At 37.2% G+C, this 19,093-nt stretch overlaps 1 protein-coding gene across 3 annotated transcripts in view; it reads right to left on the bottom strand.

The window, feature by feature from the left end:
• Positions 1-13,213, bottom strand: part of MAPR4 (membrane-associated progesterone binding protein 4) — a 35,961-nt gene extending 22,748 nt beyond the window's left edge. For all 3 annotated transcript variants that reach the window (XM_089982585.1, XM_089982587.1, XM_089982586.1), the window contains exon 1: positions 13,027-13,213. In XM_089982585.1, the coding sequence (XP_089838711.1) occupies positions 13,027-13,134 (108 nt within the window). In that variant the 5' untranslated portion in view covers positions 13,135-13,213. The remainder of the gene's footprint in view (positions 1-13,026) is intronic.
• Between the last annotated feature and the right edge of the window lie 5,880 nt (positions 13,214-19,093).

Here is a 19,093-nt window from a genome sequence, read left to right as displayed (position 1 = left end):
AAAAAGAGATGAAATAATACAAAGGCCATGAGGCCTATTTATAATACAAGAGGATAAAGGGGGCAGCCAATATGGTTGTTGGGCTGCTCCCAACGGTCATATTTATGACTGTTGGGAGCAGCTCCAACAGCTATATTGGAGCTGGCCCAACAGTCAAAAACAAAAAATTATAAAAAACAAAAAACAAAAAGTTGAAAAAGGGTTGTCAACCCCTAATGGGTTGACGCCTATTATAGTGAAAAGACTGAAATACCTTGCTGGGTATTTCAGTTACAATATATATATATATATATATATATATATATATATATATATATATATATATATATATATATATATATATTAACACCCCCAACATCAAACTCATGGTGAAACAATCGAGAGTTTGCCAAGTAAGAAGTGAAATCTTGGAGACGGAAGCGATTTGGTGAAGAAGTTTGCTAATTGATATTCAGACGGAACATAGGGCAATGTGATGGTTTTTCTCAGAAATTCTTCACGAACGTAGTGGCAATCCATTTCAATGTGTTTTGTCCTCTCATTAAATGTATGATTGCTTGCAATGTATACAGCGCCCTTGTTGTCACAACATAATCTTGAAGGTTCTTCAATATGAACCTCCAAGTCATCGAGAAGTTGTCTTAGCTACACTAACTCAGACATAGTTGTCGCCATGGCACGATAATCAGCTTCAGTGGAGGAGAGTGACACATTCTGCTGCTTTTTGCATCGCCATGAAATTAGGGAGTCACCTACAAATACACATAAACCAGTGGTTGAGCGCCTATCATTGACATCCCCTCCCCAATCAGAATCAAAATATGCAATGACTTCTAGTGAGGATGAGGATGATAAAAACAAGCCAAGATTAATAAATTTTTTAATATATCTAACAATTTTCATTATAACGCTCATATGCACTGTAGTGGGAGCATGCTGAAATTGACTAGCAGAATAAATAGCATGAGATATAGCAGGACGGATAATAGAAAGATAAGACAAAGCCCCAATCATTTGTTTGTAGGGCGTTGGATCTTGCAAAGGCTCTCCATCATCTTTATTCATTTTGGCATTTATGACTTCTGAAGTATCGACCAATTTTTTATCTGAGAGTCCTGATCTTTCAATGATCTTTGTTGCGTATTTAGTCTGTGACAAAAAATAACAACGATGTGAGTAAACAACTTCTATTCCAAGAAAGTATCGTAAAAAAACCAAAATTTGTCATATCAAAGTTGGCTTTAAGCACATCTTTGGCATGGTTAACTCTTTGCTTATCATCTCCTGTGATTATCATATCATCTACGTAAAGAAGTAGGATCATCATTCCTGTATTAGAAGACTTAAGAAACAATGCAGTGTGAGTAAAGCAAGATTTAAAATAAAGTTGTGTCATCAGATTACTAAACCTATCATACCAAGCTTTGGGGGTTTGTTTCAAGCCATATAAGGCCTTACGAGTGAATGATACCAAGCTTTGGGGGCTTTTCTCATGGCCTTAACTCATTCCTGATGATGTTTAGCCTCATGGTATGATTAAGGCTCAAAATACGAGTGAATGGCCATTAGACACGATCTATACCTTGGTTCAAAAGAATCATATGATACAGATCTACTAGGAGCTTTTGAAATTCTTATAGATTTTCTAAGGCTAAAAGAATCTTCTTCTTGGTTTTGAGAGTATCTTTCTAGGGCACATGGTGGGTGACCTTCGGTACGTCGAACATAGGTTTGTAAATTATTGTGAGATAGGTCTATTGTTAAAACATATGTAATAATACCATAATACCCGATAGGGGTATTATGGTCATTTCACAAAGTACCCCATAGGGGTACTTATTTTGTTTCTCGTATTTCACTATTTTTTATTTTTCTTTTTATTTTTATTTTTGTATTTTTTGGATACCGAAAAGGGGCCCCACAATGGAGTCGTTGGGGCCCCCAACGGTCACATATGTGACCGTTGGGGGCTCCCAACGACTCTATTGGGAGCCCCTTTGGTCTCCTCTTCTTATAAATAGGGGGAACCCCCCATGTATGTGGTATTGCTCTTGAGAGCTCCTCTTCAATAATAGTGATATTATTTTTCATGTGTGTTGCCTTTTTATAAGGCCCTTTGTATATCCCTTAGTGGATTTTCTCTCTTGTGCTTGTTGCATTTGTCCGTGTGGGACATAGTGAATGCTTTAGCATTCTTGGTTTCTTCCGCTTATTTCATTACATGGTATCAGAGCCATAAGATCTTCTAAAGGTAAAATCTTGTCTCTCTCTACTTCCTTTCTTTCTCACATCTTCCTTGTGTAGCAATGGAAGTCAAGATCGATCTATCATTCAAACTCAATGGAAAAAATTACATGATGTGGGCATCCGCAATGGAGAATAATCTCAAAGGCAAGAAGCTTTGGGGTTATGTAATGGGAACCGTTCCGGAACCCCAACTTAAGCTCACAAAGATGGAAGGAGATCAAGAGAAAGCACTTGAAGGCGATGCTCGTCTCAAGGCCATTGAAGATTATAATCATCAAATGGAAGATTGGGAGAGCAACCATGCAAAAATCCTTGCATGGTTTATGAATAATGTCGAACTTAAGGTATGTGCAAATATTGCAAAATTCCGCCGGGCAAATGAAGCTTGGTTTTTTATGAAGGGTATGTTTACCCAAAAAGATCTTGCAAGAGCTTATTTCTTGCAAGAAAAAGTAAGAACCACAAAACAAGGCGACATGAGCATACAAGATTACTATAGTGCTCTAAATACTTTGTGGGATGAATTGGCTCTTTTAGAGCCTAAATGGGTATCTATGGAGGATGTAGTTCTAAGACAAAAACAAATGGAACAAGATAGATTGTTTCAATTTTTATTTGGGCTTCGTCCCGAATTTGAACAAGTGAGATCCTCACTTCTCCATAGATCCACGTTTCCTCCCTTAGAAGAAGCTATTGCCGAGATTACTCAAGAAGAGACTAGGCATAGCATGGGTAAAAGCATAGAGGAAGTTCTTGCCGTATCTAAACCCGGCAATCATGTTAAAACATACAAACCACCTCATTTTGGTAAGCAAGGGAGTGGTGGAAGAAAAATGATTATATGTCACCATTGTTATGAGCCGGGACATATTAAACCCGTTTGCCCAAAGCTAAATGGGGCATTCAAGCCAAAGGTGGCTTCCGTTGAAGAATCCACCACCAAAGAAGATGACGGCAAGAACGGGGATCTCAAAGACACTCTTGGACAAATCTCCTTGGCTCTTCAACAAATCTTAAAGGTCACTTCTTCCACCTCTGGTGCCGCCATTGCCTCATCATCACCTCCCGGTACATACTCTTGGATTTTAGATTCCGGAGCTTCTTTTCACATGACCCCTCATGAGAATGCATTAACCAATGTGCACACCAATTCAAAAATGTCTTGTGTCTCTACGGCCGATGGAACTTTTCTCAAAATAAATGGTGTTGGAACTCTTGATTCTAAAAATGTTTAAAATTTCCTTGTTCCAAAAGTTAGAATAGTTCCAAAACTAAATCTTAACCTCTTTTCCGTTTCTCAAATAGCCGACCATGGATGTGAAATATCTTTCTCATCCCAAGGGTGCTTTGTGCAGGATCTCCGGTCCGGGAAGCGGATTGGGCAAGGCCATAGGAAGGGAGACCTTTATTTTATGGATAATTTAATGCTTCCAAATACCTCATTTTGTACTTATGTCCAAGACAAAAATATTGAAACTTGGCATAAAAGGCTTGGACATCCAAGTTACTCTAAAATGTATCTTTTTCCTTTTGGATACAAGTTTTGTAAAGAAAAAGATATCAATTGCAAAGATTGCATTTTTGGCAAAATGAAGTCTACTCCTTTTCCTATTAGATCCTTTGTGACAACAAGACCTTTTGAATTGGTGCATTCCGATGTTTGGGGGCCATCTCCGGTTCTATCTAAAGGTGGTTATTCATATTATGTTACTTTTATTGATGATTATACTAGATATGTATGGATTTATTTTCTTAACTTTAAATCGGAAGTTTTTAACTTCTTTAAAGAATTCCATGCAAAAATTCAAAATCAATTTCAAAGTCAAATATCCATTCTTAGATCCGATTCGGGTGGAGAATACTTATCAAATGATTTTCAAGCATATCTAAAACAACATGGCATTTGTCATCAAAAATCTTGCCCAAGAACTCCTCAACAAAACGGTCTAGCGGAAAGAAAACATAGGCATATTTTGGAAACCACTAGATCCTTACTCATTTCTAAAAATATTCCTAAAAATTTTTGGGCCGAAGCCGTGTTAACCTCCACCTATTTAATCAATAGGATGCCATCTTCAAAATTGAATAATATCTCCCCTTATGAAAAACTTTTTAATATGACACCCGACTACAATCGTCTTCGGATTTTTGGGTGTAAATGCTTTGTTCTTTTACATAAAAGAGATAAATTGTCACCTAAAGCAATAGAATGTGTATTTTTAGGATATGGTGAAAATCAAAAAGGCTATAGATGCTTTGATCATAAAAACAATAAGTTATTTGTCTCCAAAGATGTAACCTTTCTAGAAGATGAAAATGGATTTGACATATTGGAAAAATCAAATGAAATTGATTATATGTTTATTAATGATCTTTTAGAAGATTCAAATGATGACTCTTTGAGTCATCCGGAAATTTTAGAAAATACTCATGATTCTCATGATGATGATGTATCACCAACTAATGGTGACAATCTCCAAGTATACACTCGGCGTGAGGAAGCCCAACCTATTAGTGCTTTAGAAAAATTCTTGCGGCTTAATGAACCCCTAGAAGAAACCTCCCTTAGGCGTTCTTCTAGAGAATCAATTCCACCTAATAGGTTTGTCTCATATGAAACTCTTTCACCTAAATATAGAGCTTGTCTAATAGCCTTGCATTCTTACTATGAACCCTCCCATTATAATCAAGCAAAAAGTATACCTCATTGGGTTGAAGCAATGAAAGTTGAACTAGATGCTTTAAATAAAGCTAAAACTTGGGAAATAGTTCACCTTCCTCCAAATAAGAAAGCTATAGGATGTCGATGGGTCTACAAAGTCAAAACAAAAAGTGATGGTTCCCTAGAGCGCTATAAAGCTAGATTAGTTGCTAAGGGATACTCACAAGAATATGGCATCGATTATGAGGAGACTTTTGCTCCCGTGGCTCGCATGACAAGCGTTAGAACTTTAATTGCGGTAGCATCATCTAAGAAATGGCCTATATTCCAATTAGATGTTAAAAATGCCTTTCTTAATGGTCAGTTGAATGAAGAAGTATATATGGATCCTCCGCCGGGAATCAGTGTTAACCAAGGTCAAACCCTTCGGTTATTAAAAGCCTTATATGGTCTTAAACAAGCCCCTAAGGCTTGGTATGATAGATTTAGTGCTATCATGTTACAATTGGGATTTCGCTCATGTTATACTGACACTGCTCTTTTTGTTAAAAATGCAGGTAATAGTATCATCATCCTTCTGCTTTATGTTGATGATATGATCATCACTGGCAATGATGAAAGCGGTATTCTTAAAGTTAAAAATATGTTAAAACATAATTTTGATATGTCTGATTTGGGTTTTCTCAGGTACTTTCTTGGCATAGAAGTTGCATACTCTCCTCGAGGGTATATACTGTCACAGATGAAGCTTGCTGCAGACATATGCTCCAAATCTGGGATTTCAGATGATAAAAAGGTGGAGACTCCCGAGGTTATCAATGCTAAACTACGACTGGAGGATGGAGTTCTGCTGGACGATCCTACGCCCTACAGGCAACTCATAGGCTCCCTCACCTATCTGACTATCACCAGGCCCGATATTGCTCATGCTGTGCACTCTGCAAGCCAATTTCAGCATGCTCCTACATCTGTGCATATGAGTGCTGTGCTCCGGATCATTCGATATATTAAAAATACTTTGACTAAAGGGCTATTCCTATCCTCAATCTCTTCCTTAGATTTACTAGCTTATACTGATGCTGACTGGGGAGGAAACCCAAATGATCGAATCTCAACTACTGCTTTTGTGTATTCCTAGGAGATTCGCTAATTGCTTGGAGGTGCAAGAAATAGCAGAAAGTCTCATTGTCTTCTACTGAAGCAGAATACAGGGCTATGGCAACCACTACAATGGAGCTGGTGTGGCTTCGAAGTCTTCTTCAAGATATGGGAGTCGAAATTACCGGGGTTTCGAAGCTTTGTTGCGACAACAAAAGTGCTATCTACATTGCCAGCAACCACACTTTCCATGAGAGGACGAAACATATTGAAATGGATTGTCATTATGTACGTGATGAATATCTTCGTGGGACAGTAACACTGCCATATGTCACTTCAGAATATCAACTTGCTGATTTCTTCACCAAAGCCCTGCCTGCTCCTCGCTTCTTGTTCCTCCTTGGCAAACTTTCGGTCATTCCCCCGTAAAGTTTGAGGGGGGGTGTTAAAACATATGTAATAATACCATAATACCCGATAGGGGTATTATGGTCATTTCACAAAGTACCCCATAGGGGTACTTATTTTGTTTCTCGTATTTCACTATTTTTTATTTTTATTTTCATTTTTATTTTTGTATTTTTTGGATACCGAAAAGGGGCCCCACAATGGAGTCGTTGGGGCCCCCAACGGTCACATATGTGACCGTTGGGGGCTCCCAACGACTCTATTGGGAGCCCCTTTGGTCTCCTCTTCTTATAAATAGGGGGAACCCCCCATGTATGTGGTATTGCTCTTGAGAGCTCCTCTTCAATAATAGTGATATTATTTTTCATGTGTGTTGCCTTTTTATAAGGCCCTTTGTATATCCCTTAGTGGATTTTCTCTCTTGTGCTTGTTGCATTTGTCCGTGTGGGACATAGTGAATGCTTTAGCATTCTTGGTTTCTTCCACTTATTTCATTACATCTATATCATCAAGATTTCTTCTCACATTCTCATTTGCCTCATGAATATTTTCACACTTATCATTGACTAGGTCAAAGAGGAACGAATAATCACAACTCTCTTAGATTTTTTCTTTGCTAAAACCGTTTTCATTTTCAAGGAATGTAACATTTTGAGAAACATACAATTTGTTTATTTCAATGTCATAACACCTATATCCTTTTTTGTTTTCGACATAACGTAAAAACACACAAGAAATTGCTTTAAGAGAGAGTTTATCATTCTTGTTGGTAAGAACAAAACACTTGCACCCAAAGACCCTCAACCTTTTGTAATCATGATACATTTTACAAAGTTTTTCAATAGGGAAGACATTTTCAATATTTTTTGAAGGCATTCTATTTATCAAATAGACCGCCGTAAGGGCGGCTTCGGCCCAAAAATCTTTTGGAACATTTCTAGATACTAGAAGTGTTCTAGTGGTCTCAATAATGTGTCTATGTTTTTTTTCGGCAAGTCCATTTTGTTGAGGAGTGTATGAACACGATTTTTGATGAACAATCTCATTTAAGTTAAGATAATTTTCAAACTCTTTTGACACAACTTCTCCCCCAGAATCAGTTCTAAAGATTTGAATATTGGTTTTAAATTGATTCTTTATATAACTATGAATTTTTTTAAAACAATCAAATACTTCTGATTTATGTTTTAGAAAGAATATCCAAGAGTGTCTACTATAATCGTCTACAAACACAACATAATAGGAAACACCTCCTTTGGACACGACCAGAGTTGGTCTCCATACATCCGAATGCACTAATTCAAATGGATTCTTAGTTACAAGGTGTCTTGGTCCAAAAGGTAAAGACTTCATTTTGCCAAGAATGCAATTTTCACATACAAAAATTTTTTCTTTACAATTTGAAAGAAATGAAAACAATTGTAATTTAGTCACACTAGGGTATCCTAGTCTTTTGTGTCAAATTTCTATATCTTTCTTTTCCACAAAATTACAAAAAAATTGTTTTGGTAATTCAAGATTGTCCATGACATAAAGATCTCCTCTTCTATGGCCTCGCCGAATCGGCTTCCCGAACTAGAGATCCTGTATTAGTCAATCAATAGATGAAAAAACTATTTTGTAACCATAATCTGCAATTTGAGAAACCGATAAAAGATTTAAATTTAATTTTGGTACTATTCTAATGTTTGGTATGTGAAAGATAGGTGTTTTTTGATAAATACCAAAACTTTTAATTTTCAAAGATGTGCCATCGACAGTTGAAACACAAGAATCATTTGGATTAAACTTGCATTCGGTCAATATAGACTCATTAGGGGTCATATGAAATGAAGCACCAGAGTCAAGGATCCAAGAGGTCTTACCATGGTTGTCACTTGTAGATATGGCCGCTCCCGAATAAAAAGTAGCTTGAGCTTTAAGCATAGGTTGTAGTGCCTCCATTAGTTGAGCTAAAGAGAGCGAGCCGATGCATTTGGAGTCGGCCATTTCACTCCTTTCAACCGAAGTCGCTCTTTTGTCTTTTTTATGATTCTCTTCTTCCTTTTGGGACAAAAAGGTTTGACGTGTCCCGGTTCATAACAATGATAACAAATAATTTTTTCACTCCTTTTAAAATCATGATCACCTCTCTTTTCATAGTTGTTGGGATTTCTACCATTCTCATTTCTTAAAAAATGAGGTGGTTTATAGCTCTTGGTAAGATTTTCGGGCTTTGACATAGCAAGCACGGATTCTTCATCTTTAGAAGTGGATGGCTTTTTCAATCTATTTTTTTTCATCGTTAATTCTTCAAGAGTTTCAACTATGGAAGGGACCCCTCCTCTATGAAGAAGAGCGGATTTAGTTTCTTCAAATTTGGGCCTAAGCCCATTTATGAATTGATAGAAATGCCCCGCTTTGATTTGATTTTCGCGGAGTTCAACATCATGTGGGCAATGCCACTTTGGTTCAAGAAGAGCCAATTCATCCCAAATGAAAAAGAGAGAGAGAGCATTGTAGGATTCCCTTATGCTCATCTCTTGAGTCATGGTCCTTACTTTGTTTTGGATGTTACATATATGTGTGATATCCTTAAGACTATACATATCTTTACGGTATTTTCATGCATCACTAGCGAAGTCAAACTTCGCCAAATTAGAACACTTGTGGATGTCCACACTATTGATGAGTCATCCAATAATTTTGGAATGACCCATCCTCCATTCCTTCCATCTTTTCTCATAGTCGGAAACGGCTTTAGTCATTTCTTCTTCTTGAAGCGCAACTTCTTTTTCATTCTCGATTTTTGTAAGAATGAGTTTAGACTCCTTTTCGATGCCGTCAACCAATCCCCAAAGTCCTTTTTTCCATATTTTATGTTTTACTATGGATGCCCACATCACATAGTTTGTGTCATTTAGACGTATGGGAATGGGGACTATTACCTACCTCTTATTCTCCATTTACAACAAGTGGATAGAGAGAGAAAGAAAAAAGAAAGAGAGAACGAGGAAGAAAATACAAGAGTTTTTTTTTTCTCGAAGTGGTTCGCTTCCCAATGCAACAATTCGTGATTTGTTGTATTTTGCAAAGCTCATGATCCTCCTCTTGATATTGTCACGATCTTCTCTAAAAACGGCTTTTGGAACACCCAAGCTCTGATACCATGTAATGAAGTGGATCGAATCCGATGAATATGCAAGAACACACACTTCAATCAAGTGGGAACACTTGATTGAATAATCACACCACCCACACAAGGGTCAAATGATAAAGTATATTGCATACAAAACTCTCTTGAAAAAGAGATGAAATAATACAAAGGCCATGAGGCCTATTTATAATACAAGAGGCTAAAGGGGGCAGCCAATATGGCTGTTGGGCTGCTCCCAACGGTCATATTTATGACTGTTGGGAGCAGCTCCAACAGCTATATTGGAGTTGGCCCAACAGTCAAAAACAAAAAATTATAAAAAACAAAAAATAAAAAGTTGAAAAGGGGTTGTCAGTCCCTAATGGGTTGACGTCTATTACAGTGAAAAGACTAAAATACCCTTGCTGGGGTATTTCAGTTACAATACATGTGTGTATATATATATATATATTTTAACAAGTCGTTTGGTCCTATTTGGACTGTGTGACCGTTCCACATCTTTTCCAGCCTTTCCATGTGTTCCAGACCATAACCAATTGTCTCATGCTTATGCACACATCCCTAGGTAGATCCTAGACCCCCTGGTTCAGATTCAAACCCCTCGGATTCTGAATCACGAAGATCCAAATTGTGGGTTCCCGCCTACAGCTTGCAGCCAGCTTGTGTACGCAGCCCATAACCCACATGTCTTGGGATCCCAAATTGCGTGCCTAAAATTTGGTATGCAACCAGATATTTATCTTAGTTGCCAAAAGCGCTAGTTGGGACCTAGGCAAAAGCCTCCTAAAAGGACTAGTCGGCCTAGGCAAGACCAAAAAAAATAAAACATGGAGTAAAGTAGAAATATTATAATAAATAGTTAAATTTAGTAACAAACATCAAACATATGATTATAACTATCAATGTAGTATAAGTGTCTAATTCAATATAACATATTCCAAAATTGCATAACATTGAACATAAAACATACATAACATACATACATATATACATATTGTATAATGTACCTACAAAAACACATAAAAACCACTATCACCAATATCTATGATATTTTCAAAATATCGCAAGAAATATTGATATTCTAAGGTAGCTGATATTAAAGGAAATATCTCACGCTATTTTCAAAATATGGTGATAATATCACAATATTTTTGGAAAAAAACATTTTTTTATATTTTAAGTTTGCATTTCCTATTTTTTGTTTCTTTTACATTTTTAAAACCTTTAAAACTTGTTTATTTATATTTTTTGAAGAAAAATAATGCAAAATTTATTATTTTCTTATCTTTTGGTTATTATTTATATTTTAAAATTTTTAAACTCCCAAGATTTTTGAACTTTTGAAAATCTCTCTGAGAAATACCCTCGCCGAGATAATACCTTGAACGATATAGGGAAATATAATAAAAACTATATATATTTTTGTACGTAAACTCATGTATATGCATGTGTAGATCTATGAAAAACACAGACATACATTTAAAGAACATAAATAAAACAAAAGAAAAAAAGGGGGGAAGAAGAAGAAGAAAAGGAGGAAAGTGGAGGGCTAAGAGGAGGAAGAAGAAGAAAATAAGAATAAAAAAAAAAGGAAGAAAGGAAAAAAAGAAAAGGGAAAAGACGAAGAAAAAGAGAAAAAGGTGGAGGGGCGGAAGGAGAAGAAAAAAGAAAAGGGAAAGAAGAATAAGCAAAAAAGGAGAGAAGAAAAAAGAAAGGGTTTTCTACAAGTGGAGGAAGAAAAAGAAAGAAATGAAGGAGAAAAAAAAGAAGAAAAATTACCAACCATGTCCTTGTGGCCTAGGCGAGAAAAAAGGGCCCTACTGCTGAGACCCATAAGCCTAAGTGGTAGCCCTATGCCTAGGCGCCGCTTTTGACAATTAAAATTCTTATTACTCTAATGGCATTAGTTGCCTCCCTTATTGATCATGCAAAGAAGTTTCACACCAAATTTATCCTTTGCGTTGAGGACCAATGCCAATTTACATCCTAGGCATGTGATCTTTAACAACACAATTTTTCATATGCTAATCCTTCTCTTTATGGTCGTGACACTTGGAAGTGGAGATCACCATGCACGTAGATTTAAAAATAAGCATTAGGGAGTAGTACATATAAATATAACAAATCTATATCCAGTAGTAAACATTGATGTGTAAACAATAATTCATGATAACCTAAACAGTTCCCCAAGCAAAATTTTCATGCATTAGTTAAAATACTATGCCTCAAAAAACCTTCCCTAGATCATCTCGGAGGAGATCTATGCCTTCTGGTACTATATCTTCGCATGTTTATTCCAACATTAAGATCGATGGTATTCTATACTCTGTTCCATAAAAAGAAGAAAATGAGTAACTAGTTGCAAAAGAAATCATTTATTGGATCACATTTCGGAGGCAGAGTAGGATTACAGCCATTTACAACACCAAGATAAACACTACTGACCAGAAAGAGGTATTCTTATCTTGGCAAAAGGTGAGGAGAAAAAAAGAGACCAGCCCATCTCCAAGGACTAGGAGTGAGAAGGACAATTATCTACTGAAATCATGTAGAGAAAGGAGATGGCAGACTGTTCAGCAGCAATAAAATGACATCCCAAGATGGATCATGAAGACTCAAAAAATTCTATCAAGCTGCATATATATCTTAGAATAGATCTGCTTCTTTGATATATCAGTACCGACAGTTTGAATCATATTCCCCATTGTCGACTAATCTCAGCACCACCACAGAATCTTCTTGATCTCAACCAAACAAAGGAAACAATCAACCAAAACTTAAACTCAGTTCAATAAAGTAGAACTACACCAAATCAAGCCCGTTAGGCCGTAACCAAACAAATTTCATCTACTCAAACACATGGTATATGCCTACATGGTAGGTGATGCTACATGACCACTTCCCAGCATCTAGCAATACGCACAGCCATCTTAGGCAGATGGTTCCTGCCAACTTAATGGAGGTCACAGACGGAAACCGATCTCCAAGGTTCAAGAATGAGATCAAGTAACAAAAGTTTTCACGCTCTTTGACTCCAAATCACAATTTGATTTCACCAACAACAGTATAGTCCCGATGCATTTTTGAGAACTTATGATTTGAACGGATGGATTATGGTTTCCAAAGATTAGAAACTCCGTATTAAGGAATCCAGTCATCTACTTGCATCTTAATCATGACATCCATCATTCTATTTCTAACGCAGCCAATCCTTCGTAGTATAAAAGCCTAAGTAACTACGACTTCACCAATCCATTGGAATCCATCATCATTCTTCCTCAACTATCCTCATTCTCAATGGCACCACGAACAAGTAAACAATGAAACTGAGCTAACAAAATGAGGAGTCTTCGTGATCATCAGAATTAGCTCACAAATTTTGCACAGAGAAAATAAAAGACAGAAGGAATTTGATGAAAACAAATTCTATAACACCAAAATTTCTCAAGGAAAAAAAAAATCAGATACGACCAACCACTTTTCCGAACGGATTCAGCGACGACCGGAGGAGAAGAACGGCGAGGAGAGCCACCGGAATCGACGAAGCGATCAGGAAGCGAGGAATCGATGGCTTGAACGCCATAACCCGGAGGATTCTAGGGTTTAGCTTGGAGATTCAGAAGTGTGGTCAAAATCCTGATTGAAAAGCATCCATTCAAAGCAACTGAAGTTTCAGTGTGCTTTGGTTTCTATACTGGATCGAATCCACATATCTCTCGCTCGAATTGGGTTTGAAAATGGACCGGGTTGTACACTCGGATCCGATGTATCAGTTTTTTAAGGTTTTTGTTAAAGTTATGTGTAGTTTTCAAGGGTGCCAAGTACTTTGAACAAAGTGGTAGCTGCCTATCAGTTTTGTTTTTTTTTTTGCCTATTATCAGCCTACCGCGAGTGAACTGATGTTTGATATTTTTTGTAGCAAATCTGACCGTATTTGGCATGATCAATTTGCTATCAACTTTTTTTAATTAAAAAAGTAAATTTTTTAACTTGAATATTTATGAAAATTATAGACGGTTGACTTTTAAACCTTATAAAAACCGATCTGAATGTTAGAATTGAACAATCCAAGAGTCAATTTCTATAAAAACTCTTAAAAAAAAAATCCTTAAGCTAGAAAAGTAACAGGCAGCTACCACCTACTTCTTTGACAAAAATATATATATATATATATATATGAATGGTCAGGCTTGGATCACATTCATTGGGACCGAATCTGATTTTATTTGAGCTAGAACAACCGGATCCTGACACATACATGAAGCCCAGTCAGGTGAATTCGAACAACGGTAAAGGTGGCCCTAATCTGATTTAGCAGTCTCCGGTCTCTCCGCTGTTAGAACCGAATTTTCTCCGTAATAACAGGGTTTGGATCTTGTAAGATCCCCACTGGATTCGGTTTTGAAAACCAGATACAACTGGTTTTCTAGTTTATTCTTGTAGTGGTAATTGGTAAACCATTCCCCACAAACAACACCCGTATGGCCTGGGCACCCAACTCCAAAACCGTGGACCATTTTCGCAACCTTGCACGCAACTCCTAGCAACATTAGGGGCGGTCATCAGGTCAGCCTGGCCCAACCCAGACCCGGGCATGCAGAAAGCCCGGGCCCAGGTCTTATCCAGCTGAGTCTTAGGTGGAGCGGGACAGGCCTTTTAAGCCTTATTGGTAAAAGCGCCGTGCCTGGTTGGGCCAGGCTCCACTCAAGTATCATTTTGGCCCGACCCATTTGCTAGTCAAACAGATGTGCATCCCCATTTTTGCCAGCAGATTGGATTTGGTACCGATACTGGTCAGGTATGGTTCGGGTCTTCACATCCAACTCCAGAATATCCCACGCACCTTATTGTGATCAAAAGATAGATTACATTATCTAATCTGATGCGGTTGCATTTTTTATATGTGCCAGCCGGCATTTTTTTGGCATTCAAGTGATCATTTTTTTTTCAGGTCTAACCTCATTAATGCTATAACCACATTTTGACTTGGGTTGGAACCAAAACTCCAATTCAAATTTGATAATAAAAACACAAATTCAAACTAAATGAATTTTGTATTAAATTTGTTTTAGGATTACCCATAGATAGGTCGGACTTTTAAGACCTACATTTGGCTTTAGGTAATTGGCAATTTGAAAAACTCAAGGTTAATTAGGCATGGTCATTGATAGACTTTACATGCCCTAAAGAGTACTTATGATAGTGAGTGAAACTAATAGGAAATGTACAAAAGCTTTGATAAACAAACATAGGTTGGTTAGATGTACAATCCAAAACCTAGATTGTTCACCTTAGGATTGCTTTACTTTAATATGGGATAATATTTGCTACTCTTGGGGGTAAGGAACCCTCTAGCGAGAACTTCAAAAAAAAAAAATTTAAATGTTTTTGCCTATCTGACCTTTTAGATGTAATCTATATGTTTGGTTTAGTAGAAACCAACCTTTGGGCCATGGTTTTTTTATGTATATGTCAGATTTTCTTAGGGTTGAAAATTCAACAAAGTACCATATCAAATTTTCAAATCTTGCAAGTCTTTTTTTTTTTGAGAAGTAAAAAATTGAATATAGAAGAGGATCATACAAGCATAAAGAACTCGCAAGTCGTATTTTTATGTGAAAAAGTACCTCTAGGAGTGATTCCTACTATTTTGTACACATGCCATATTTGGTCAACACAACCTCCTTCTATGAGTTCCAACTAAAGGATTCCTTATCCATGAGTGTAGCAAATATTATTCCTTTATGCTTGTATGCTTGTAGTCACTAGGGATGCACACAAGCAGAGATTAGCTTGTACAAGCTTGGCTAGCCCAAAGTTCTGCTTGTATAGTCTCAGCTCGAGCTTGGCTTGAGACTAAACCACTACTGTTCAGGCTCGGCTCATGTCGAGTTTTGAGTCAAGCTGAGATGGGCTCATTTACCTCATCCTGAGCTAAACAGGCTGAGCTAGCTCAGCTCGTGTACAAACTCAAAGAAAGGGACCAGCCATGTTAGATTGCAATGTTCTACCGTTATTAATCTTTGGTTCACCTTATACACAGAATTGTACTGGACAAATCTTACTACAAGGGCCATACAATAATTATATGATCCACAGAAAAACACCATTAACAAAAAAGTCATTGTTACCAAGGTGGTATCCCATATGGTAAGCGGGGTCTTGTGTCAAGCTGAAGGCCCAGGATCGAATCCCTTGGCACATGGGGTGGCTATTGTTCTGATAGGGGTCTGCCTAACAACCCCAGCTTGCCTTTAAAAAAAAAAGTCATTGTTTTGTGCTGCTAGTTTTTTGCTGCAAGCGGATATCCCTTCGTCTACCTAAGCTTCCCTGTGGGTTGTGGCATCTCATAGACAACCTAAAGCCGGCAATTCTTATTCCTCTAAGTAGATCATCATAAACCAATAATGAATATCACAAAATGTCTCACAGACTGAAGAACTATAAGCAGAACCTGCAATACACATGGATAAACAGGGTTAATTGTCATATATACATTTCTACACCCAGCAAATGGTATCACACGTAATAGGGAAGCCTAGGAAGAACTAGCCAATTTTCAGTGCATGACACACTGGTGTTGGCTTAAATTGGATTGAGAAGAGCCACTTATAGGATGCTGCCATGGATCATCCGAATGGCACTGTGATGGAGGTCGATGGTCGGCATTCTCCTCAGCCAATCAACGTCCTCAATGAGTCCAGGCCAAAATGTTGAGAGGCAAGCAGAACCCGCGAACCCCAGAATCAGTGAGAGACCGATAACACATAGGTGGTCTAGAACACACTACTATGGGTCTCCTATTTATAGGAAGGTCCATAATGGGAGACAGAGACAGTTATGAGGTTGTAACCCCTAAAATCCAACTCTCCCATATACGTCTCTTGATGTACCCATGTCAATATGGGTCAGGTTAGATCTGATCCGATTCAAACTCCAACATTCTCCCACTTACCCATTGACATGGTTTCTTTCCTTCATTTCCTCCATGGTGATGCCCAACAAGCAAGTGAATTCCTCCTTGGAAAAATAGAAAATAAATGGACAATGTTAGGAAGTCATATTAGAAATATAGTGATGTCAAAACAAACCATTATGAGAATGCATGCAAATCACAAAATACAACAAACAACAACAACAACGGCTTCATCACAAACAATTGGGGTCGGCGATATGAACCAAAAAGAAAATCATTTTGGGTCCTCCACATGAATCCTTCTCCTCCACTCATTTCTATGCAAATCACAAAATGAGAACGGAATAATAGGGAGTGTAGACTTAAGAAAATTAATGAATTCAGGTATCTGAAGTTGAATATAAACAAGACTTGAATTGTTTATAGATAAAAAATAAAAAAAACAAGTCAGAGAATTGCACTTTGATATGTACAAGAACGATGAACTCGGAAGAACACATCTACCAACAAAAGAAAACAGTTTGAATTCATGAATAAACAGAGGTCAATAAACCCATTCGATTGGGACCATTGTTGCTCCCAAATGAGTTTTGCATTCTATATAAAAATGATAAGAGAGTCCCAAATGAGTTTGTAATAGAGCCTAAGAACCCAGCACATTACATAGTTTACACTAATTTTGGTGAAGTTTGTACAAGAAAAACCATGTTTAAGCAAAAGAGCACAAAAGCCCAGCACATTACATAGTGATGGAGCACTCTTAAGAATATGCCTCACCAGCATTAACTCTATGTTCTTCCCCACTAAAGGATTTGAAATTTGCACTTTGAAGGTGCTTAAGCAGACAATCAGTAGGTTCACATGGAGCATTTGTGCTTCCACAAGAAAGATTGCAGCATCCTTTTTCAATAGTTGAGCTACAAAAAGCTGGATAAGATGCAACCAATAAAGAAGAAGAAATAGACCAACAGGTGTTGAAACTCACTTTCAACGCGGAAGCTATGAAGACGAGGAGAACTTCTGAACAAAGATGTAATATCTTCTAGCCTCAACTCCTGTGAACATGGACAGACCACCAGCTCTTCCAGCTCATTGAATTGTTTGTGTTGAATGCTTTCATTCCCCCTATAGAGACTTCACATATACACGTAGGATTAGAGAAAAGGGAAAAAAAGATAAAGAACTAAGTTATAGCATATAGAAATGAGTTCTCAGATCCAACTCGTAGCTGCTCATAAAATCTAAGATAGTCCACCCCCATCTACGCAGCCCAATGAAAGGACTCTTCTTACCAAGTAAAGGCCTAGAACCTTCATAGGAGCCAACAAATTCCTTGGGCCTGGTTGGCAAAGTAACACAGAGGGCTGAGGTTAAATAGTAAGACCAAAGAACCAGTTGAGTCAAATATGAGTTAAAACTAGGCAATCGTGTAAAATCTCTAACATGGAGTGGACAAACAATTATGTCGAATCTTCAATAAGGCATTATCAAGGTCACATTTTCTCTATAAAAATGATAAGACATTCCCTAATATGAGACAAAGTTGATAATGTGAACCCAATCAAGCTATATATAACAAAATTTCAAGTTTGATTGTTTAAAGTTCAAGAACAAAATTTCAGGTTTAAAGTTTTCATAAGTCTCCTATCACTATTTACACAATTACAGATTCATAAAATTCAGGAAAGAAAAACATCGTCTAAACAAATTGACACGATGTTTAGACTTAAACTACAAATGGAGACTTAGTTGCAAATCGATTTGACTATAACGATAAGTGCTATTGCGATTTGCTTGATACGTCCTATCACATTGACTAGTTTTATAAGAGGCAGACGAAAGTACATAACAATCTATTTTTGCACGCACACATTTTAAAAGTCTTTCTACAAATATCTTACAAATCGATACTAGAAAATACATAATATCTTACAAATCGATATACATATCACATAATATATTACAAATCGATATGGCAATTCAGGATAATAGCTTACAAATCGACACTACAAAATACATAATATCTTACAAATCGATATACATATCACAAAATATATTATAAATAGATATGAAAATTCAGCATAATAGCGTACAAATCGATATTAACAAACAAAACACTATCTCACAAATCCGTAGTATGTTACTACAATCGTGATTTGTGATACATTGCATATACTGAGTGAATGGAGGATACTAGATGGGGTAGAGGCTCTTCCTCGCATCTGTAAACAAGCATTCTTGTCAACATGTCATAGAGTCTTACAAATATCGTTAAGTTTCCAACCATCTAAAGGACAAGATCCACCTGCAATAACAAAACAATGCTTTAATGGCACTCATGATGATATATGTTCTTCAACGATAGCATGATGACATGGAAAGATACTCACGACGCCTTAATGACACTTGTTGAAATGTTTGTGGTCATTGCTTTCTTCCATAATGCCTAACGACAATGAAAAATAAGAGAAGACTGTAAAAAGAGATGGCCGACAAATGCCTCTATGACTCCCACCAATGATCAAACCAGTCGATCGCGAACAAGGGAATGTTTTGTAACACAAGACATGAATGAGAAGGCAACAATGTGTTGTAACACAAGCTAAAAACTAAGGCGGAAACCTGG

The sequence above is a fragment of the Nuphar pumila genome, chromosome 12 (genome assembly GCF_984573655.1).
Source record: "Nuphar pumila chromosome 12, dmNupPumi1.hap1.1, whole genome shotgun sequence".
Lineage (NCBI taxonomy): Eukaryota > Viridiplantae > Streptophyta > Magnoliopsida > Nymphaeales > Nymphaeaceae > Nuphar > Nuphar pumila.
The sequence above is the reverse complement of the archived record's forward strand: the minus strand, read 5'-3'. Positions and strand labels throughout refer to the sequence as shown.